The sequence below is a fragment of the Colletes gigas genome, unplaced genomic scaffold, assembly GCF_013123115.1.
Source record: "Colletes gigas isolate AHSC1104 unplaced genomic scaffold, ASM1312311v1 Colletes_gigas_Sc00016, whole genome shotgun sequence".
Taxonomy (NCBI): Eukaryota; Metazoa; Arthropoda; class Insecta; order Hymenoptera; family Colletidae; genus Colletes; species Colletes gigas.
In genome coordinates this window covers 4,468,579-4,476,507 of record NW_025106645.1, presented here as the reverse complement: position 1 = coordinate 4,476,507, position 7,929 = coordinate 4,468,579, and the positions used below count along the sequence as shown (strand labels likewise).

General features: G+C 38.0%; 1 protein-coding gene across 1 annotated transcript in view; it reads left to right on the top strand.

The window, feature by feature from the left end:
* The first annotated feature begins 7,256 nt into the window (after positions 1–7,256).
* LOC122400096 (T-lymphocyte activation antigen CD86-like) overlaps positions 7,257–7,929 on the top strand; it is a 187,545-nt gene continuing 186,872 nt past the window's right edge. The window contains exon 1 of the mRNA XM_043401333.1: positions 7,257–7,685. Coding sequence (XP_043257268.1) covers positions 7,616–7,685 — 70 coding nt within the window. The 5' untranslated portion in view covers positions 7,257–7,615. The remainder of the gene's footprint in view (positions 7,686–7,929) is intronic.

The window sequence follows — 7,929 nt, the reverse complement described above, 5'->3', positions numbered from 1 at the left end:
CACTGAAATTATGATTAATTTCTAACAGTTCTTTTATATTATAGAGAAAATTCACCAGATTCTAATTTCAAAAAGTTGTCAATTACGTTTTCCATTCTAAACAAATTATCTGTTATTATCGAACCTCCTATTTACGATAATTTGTGACAGTAATTAAACACGTGACAAAATTAATTGTATTAATTAATGGGTATCGATACGATAGGCACACGTGTCAATGAATGTCAAATCGTGTACACGAACAGGAATTTTCAACGTAAATTTGTCGATGCTATTGACATACGTTTCAGCATAACTTCACTAACGATATTCATTATGAATTTGTAGAATTTACAATTGCATAACTTGAAGGTTACTATATTACGTTTCCGTTGAACCCGTTAGTATGTTTGACATTAACGCTCATAAATTCATCAAAGAAGTTTTGGTTAACTTTCGTGTCTATTATGAATATAACTTTTCAACTAAATTTCAGACCGTGTACATCTTGAAAACAAAACTGATTACGGAACTGCGCGATGAAAATTAATTTTATAGCTTCTCTTTATGTTTCCCGGGGGAATCATTCTCCGGTATAATTTTACTACGTGTATTCTCGACACAGTGATTTTTAAATTTTCCAGTTTCTCATTTCTGTCGGAAATTAGAATGGAACTGTTCGAATAATTTGAATGCATTTTAATGAATTTCGAATTTAATCATTCGTGTATCATTATGGTAATTATATTAATTCTAATACCAGTAGCAGAGTATTATTATTTAAACAAAAAAGTATTGTTATATATATAGTAGAAAATATATTGGAAAATAACAAGAATCTATAAAATTGTGTTCGAACAACGGATAATTAATAATACAAACGTATAGAAATTTATTCGTGCAGTTTAACTGATCGAACATTTCAATTTCTATTTGTTCATTTCGAAATCACCTATTCTATAATTGAATTTCCTATTTTTGTTATTCATTGCTTCAAATTTCTTTTTACATTTTTATTGTTTACATTTAAAAAATATTTAACCAAAAATTACTCGACAATATCTATAGTCCTCCTATCGTTGATACCAACAATATTCTTAAAATCTTTAAAATTAATATTCTAAAATCGTTTTCTTTCTCCCTGTAATAGATCATATACAAGGTGTTTACCTACAGGTGGGCAATAATTCACAGGAATGATTCTATAGGCAGATGCAAGACGAAAATAAGACTATCTTACTTCAGAGTTATTATTTGTTGAATATATTAGAGAAAGCCCTGGAAAAGTTAAATACTTTATGTATCAAATATGTTTTAAAAAAACTATAAAATGACAGGATGCAATCATCATTTCATTTAAAGTAAGATCAAACACGATATAACTTGGATCATAATCGCGTATCAAACGAGTGTGAACATTTAATCATATTTAACACGATTTTATACTTCATTAGAAGCAAGTTAAGAACAAAGTACATCGTGTTTGGTCTTATTTTAATCAGAAAACTGTCACCAAAACATCGATGAAGGTTTCAGTGAAAAAAAAACAAAAATAAAAAGTTTCATCTTTGCATTATGTACTATACATATATCTATTGTCTCGCCGATATTCGAGATCAAGTTACACTACTCGACGTGGGGCTTCTTTGACGCGTCACGGGGGGCCCCTCGTAGTAGTAGGAATGACCTTCCACTTATCCGAGCGAACATGACTTGCAGTTATCCGAGCATCGCTGTATATCCTTGATCATGTAAATTCCGAACTTGGTGTATTCGATTACAGGAAACTCAGGGCAAATATTCTCATTACACGGAATAACGAAACCGTACTTAAACTGATTCCAACCACGACTGTCCTCGTGACGTATTATGCAAACGTTTCGCGTTGTTCTTAGAGGCGAAGGAATTCGGTGTACGCGTGCTCGGGAACTTCGATCTCGCAGTTACGATTGCTTAGTTGGCAGGAAGCTGCCACGCAACCGTTGAATTAGTACACTGATGAAAGACCATTTTCCCGGTGATCGAAGCACCAGCAATTTCCCCTCGAATAGACTTCCTATCGCTTCGACCATCCGTTTCCAGAGTAGCGGCACTTTTGTACTCTCTTTCCCGTGTGTCACTGGTAATGTCGACGTTGTGCAAATACCGTTTGCGCGTGTTTTCGTGTGTAATACTCTGCGACAGATAGAATGGCCAGCGTTAAGCGCCCAGTGTCCCCTTTAAAGGAGAAACATCCTTTTTTACCGGAATTAAAATTCACACCAGGTATCCTGCGACATTCAATACGAAAACTGAGACTCGAACGAAGGACACTTTCGGTTGGAAAATTATGATATCGATAAAATTGCATAAAATTAAAAAGAGGATATTATGTTCAGTAATGATTTACTTTAATTTTTTTAATCTGGAATATTTTGAACGGAAAACTGACCCTATCTTGCGTTGTGATTTTTTTTTTGCATCATGGTTTATTTAAAGTGGAAAATCGTGACCAGATTTTCAATTCTGTGTACGAATTTTGGAATCGAAGAGAAGCGAACTTTTCTCTTTTTTACTACTACTCGAGATCTCACGTTCCTCTTTCAAACGTTTCTCTACTCGTCTACGACTGTGTCAGGACGTTATTGCCTCGTTTCCTTTGAAATTTAACGCAAGAGACTGGTACTGAAGTTTCCAGAATTTAAGCTCTCGACATTTGCATGCAATTTTCTTAAGAATATCCGACTAAACTTGAGTCGAATTCTATACGATCGATTTTAAGAAGTTCAATTACACATTCGTTGCCTATAATTGTTTCCCAACATCGATAAATCTATCCCAGGAAAATAATTAAGCCGTTTTCACAGTGCCCTGTTAAAAATCAAAATTAGAAAATGAATTCCTATTTAGTATTTATTTATTGCCTAATCACAATTAATTATACCTGATGAATAACTTTTTCCCCGAATTCTCGCTTACAAATTATTATACAATTTTATAAAATCGATTCTGTAATTTTAATATTTCAAATGAAGTGTCATTTAAATATTAATCACGCATTAATAAGCGAGCAGGCGCAAGTTTACTTTTTCCACCGAGTTGTTATTTACTCGATATTAAAATTATTTTTCACTGCGTATAATAATTTGTTAATTAGCTCGCGTTTAATTTGGAATATTTTTTCCAACGTCATCCATACAAATTCATCGAGCTGAAATTGAGTAAAGAACGGTCTGGCTAACTCGCTGTAATTAAAAAGTTAATTTAATTACAAACGTGAAGGTATATCGACAAATTAATCGCCGCGCGGTGCTGGTGACTTTGCGAATAAACTTTCGGAATAAAAATAGGAGCATTGCCGTGTAATAATCTGGTGACATTCATCAACAAATTTGAATTTAATTTAAACTGTATATCTGCGTAGAAATACGAGACGACAATTACCGTAACATTGAACATTTTTCATGTAATTATTTTCCCCGGCTGCCTGGTGAAAATTTAATAAAATTAAATAATTCAATTTATTGGCAGGAATATGTCCAAATAGTAATAAATAATACAATAAAAAAAAAATAATAAAATAAAATAATTATGGTAAAGAAACTTAAGAGTTTTGTTGCTCCGCCATTTTGTTTGATGTGATCCGCGCGCACATATCGAACAATATGACTATCATTCTGTGGTTTCTGAATGGTATCGAATATGTCGTTCAGATTTCATGGGTTTTAACATGATATTGCTTTACCAATATCATCCCATAGCATTGATGCGGGATTAAAATCTGGTAACTGAGCCCGTCACTTCATGACAGTAATGTCATTTTCATGTGAAAATTGTTTCGCTTCGCGGGAAATGTGTTTTGGATTACCGTTCGCTTGAAACGTCCAACAACCCTGGCGTAAAATATAACTCGCGTATAGCAATAATACGGTCTCCAAAATGCCCATACAAACACGTTTAAACTCGATTTCGAAGCTATAATCGACATCGCCATCGCTGACTCGAATCTGTTTTAAGAAATCTAAAACTTACTTCTTCCTTATCGAACTATCAGGAAATTTTTGGAAACAAAATTTTCCACTTCTTTTTACTGGAAACTCTTTCATCCAATTTACCCTAACGAGTTTGTTTACATACAATTAGTAAATACAAAGTAGTTGATCCTGTTGTGATTTGTAATATCTTCTGTATTTACTATTATTGATATTTAAAATTCTCCAGAATTTCTTCGAATCTTAGAAGTCGTCCAGCCAAACGACGCAGGAGCAGTCTCTTCCCTCGATTTTTCCGAGCGCTAGCTTGTTTTGTTTATTGGCGAATCGAAAGCCGAGGGCACGAAGGAAACAAAAATCGACGTAGATGTGGCGTGTGGTTCCTTTCCACCGAGCCCCTCAATTCTGAGCAATGGCGGTATGATATTCTCCGGGGCTCTCTCGAATCGCTTTTTCCCGCGAATAAGATGTCTCCGCGTCGACGTTTATAGAGTAAACCGACAGCGAGACAATCTCTTCCCTCCCATCTACGGTCGGGAATTTCCAAGACCGACGGCCCAGTTGTCTGAATTCCACTCATATCCGTCCACTGGGATGGACGGTAATCGCTTCCTGCGAGGAAGGGACACGAACTGTCCGACTTCAATTTTAATACATCCCTTTTGGCGTGCATAAGGTATCAGGTGTAGATACTCAACAATTTTTCAAATATAAATAATACAAAGTGGAACAGTTATAAGCCAGGACTGTATACAGGGTGTTTGGCTTTATTAGTTCCAGAGATATAGCGATTTTAATTTCGAGTTGATACGGTGGCTAGTTTCGAAGATAGGGTTTGTTTACGTTTCGTTGTTGCGCTCGGGAGTTCATTGACCTCGTGCGCGTGACAACAGTAAACAGTGCGTAGTAAATTCTTGGAAATACTACAAAAACTAAACGTATCAACAAAAATAAAAAACCATTTTAAAGGGGAGGCTTTGCCGCCTCAAGCAGTGCCTCAATAATTGATAAAGTTTAATAATAGTTTCGGAACTGCACGCGTCTGAAGTTTTACTATTTTTAATACGCATTGTTAGACTGTTCCAAGACGGTGGAAACTGAAGATTCTCTCCTTTGGTCTTTGCTATACATATGTTTCCTATTTACACCGGAAACTAACCAGCATTTGGTATCAAATTTTGTCCAGTTTTTTACAAAAAAATATAAATCGTTCGTGAAATGACCGGTCGTGGTAGGCAAAACGGATTACATATTTTTCTTAGAAAATAAGCAATAAGAATAAAAGTGAATATCGTGAAATTTATTGCACGTATGCAACAAGAAAAGTCGTGAAGTTAAATGGCGCTAAAATAATATTGCGTGTAAAAAATTCTAAAATTTTGAAAACGGTTATTTCACCGGTCGCGGTAGGTTTAATGTTAAAATCGAAGTGGAACAGTTCGTGTCCTTGCCTTGTTAGGTCAATCTTAAACTGCAGAGTTATACGCACGGACTCTCGGGCTACTTTAGTCCTCCAGAACTTAGAGGCGCACCTGCTAGACGCTATATCTCTGGAACTTCGAACTCGGTATCGCGTGGCCGACGGGGATAGAAAGAGCCAATTACACCTCGTTCCTACAGAATTGGACGAATACATACAAGGCGCTTAAGACGCCTTAACTACCCTAGGATTTGTACCGGCGTGCTCTAACCGTCGAGATTCGTTTAAGCGCCCTGTCCGGCCTGTCTCAATCACCGGTGTCTCGGCGTTGCACACTATACGAGTATGATTTCATCCTGCGGATAGAACTTGTCAGTGGCAAGACACGCTTCCCACGCTGCGCAGTATCCACGCCCAAAACCGGGAGAAAACTATCCCGAAATTCGATATTCAAACTCGCTTTGTTAATTTGCATCGAAAAGACAGTCTTAACCCTTTAATTGACCCCAAAATCTGGTCAAATATTTTTCTCTTTTTATCGTATTCTGTTCGTCGAGAGGGTAAAATGTGTCGAATTAACCATAAGCAAGAACACAACTTTCGAAAAAGAATGTTACTCAAACTCAGTTTATTATAAATGTTATTATAAAAATACATTACACTGTATACGTAAGAAATAATTCTACGAATAAATGTAAAAATGTATGACATGTTACTATCTTATTATTTATCGTACGGGTATCGTAAATATTAATAATATTATTTTCTACGAATGAAAATATAGTTCACGTGGATGAAATTCACGTAAAAGTCAAAACCAGAAGGACAATCAAATTTAAAAATATATCATAAGTATTGTATTGTATACATAATACATATTTTTTTTTAAGTAATTTTATATCAACTAGTTTATTGTTAAAATTGAATTATAATTTCATTAAAAATATCACAGACATCAACAAGAAAGAATATCAATAATTACGATTTTATAATTGTAACAATCGTTTAATAAATACAGTAAATAAATTTTTGAAAAAAATTCCTACGAACAACGTCCAACCGAATTATTTTCTTTCTGTTCCAGGCCCCGTCAAGCATCCCGACAGCGCACAACTTTTCGCGGAACTACGTAATCCGACGAAACACGAAGTTTGGACGGGCGAATTAACGGTCGATTAATGTGCTCTATGACACCCGCTTAATAGCCCGTGATCGAACACAGCGATGCACGCGAACAACTGCACGATTCCCCGCAAAAGCTTGATTTAAATGGACAGTCGAGAAGGGTCCATTTGTACGTTTTAATTCCCAACAGGTCGGAAGCGCGGAGACCAGCGAGGGGGTGGAAAAGAGGAATCGAAAAAACTCTGGCAGCGTCGTCTAACGTGTGGCGTACGAGCACGAGGATATGGGAACCGTGGTGACCAGCGACCGTTTCGAGTAACAGGAGCAAAGACGAATTCGCGACCGGTTCGGAATTATGATCAAAACGAATTCCGATCGACGTATGTAGGGAGAGCACGTGGCTTCCGCGAGGGTGTAAAAGCTTAATCCCTCCGGCGGGGAGGTCGATTCCCCCGCGATATTAAGACTCCAGGGGATCGAAATTACGGTGCACAACCGGTAAAACCGTACAAATGGATTCGACCAATCGATGATGCACGATTGTAAATCCTGGCTCGAAGCGGGCCCCGTGTCTAATGAATAATACAATTCCACCGGTCGCGTTGAATCCTCGCCTCTTCAGTCATCCAGGGAAAGGCTCCGGAATAGAATCGTAGAATCCTTATCGACTGGAAACCCCGCTATCTCCCCACTGGTGGAAACCCCCGGAGCGTCGTGACGCGCGCGTCGATCCGCGTTAACGGTCTAAGACAACAGTGATTACAACGTTCTGGCGAGGATCGCGCGTGCGACGAATGGGAACCCCGGACGCGCACGATCCACGAACGAGATCCACGCTGAAATCGGCGAAGGGATAAATGCTACTGCTGCCGCTGGATAGGGATGCAACGTCGTTTCGCGAATTAGTTATGGTTCTGGATGGTGGCACGCGGGGATAAACCACGAGGAGAGAGCGTGACAGTGATGTGGGTGTACCCGGGATCCTCGTTTCGCAGTTTCCTACGGTCTTTGTGAATAACTGATAAGGAGGTCGAGGTGCGCGAAAATCCGACGACGGGGTTTCTTGGCGGAAGAACGAGGATACAGAAGCGGCACACGGGACGAAGAAGAGAGCGACAGCATGAAGGACCATCCTGGAAGATGGTTGTACGTTGTGCTGCCGTTGATCACGTTCCTTTCGCATCAGACCGGTAAGTTTGTTGTTCTATTTAGGCGATATCGAGTATCGCGTTTGCAGAGCTTCGAGAAAATTTTCGCGACGGAAGTTTGCAAACGTTTCGGAGGAAGATATTTACTCGTGCTTTTGATTATATCGAACACCCCTAGCAGGGGGAGTGTGGGGTAGCTAGGATGGGTTGGTTTCTTATTTTTCGTTCGTTTTGTATGCCCATTTTCATAAACTCACGATAGCAAAAAAGATTCATTTTATTTTCT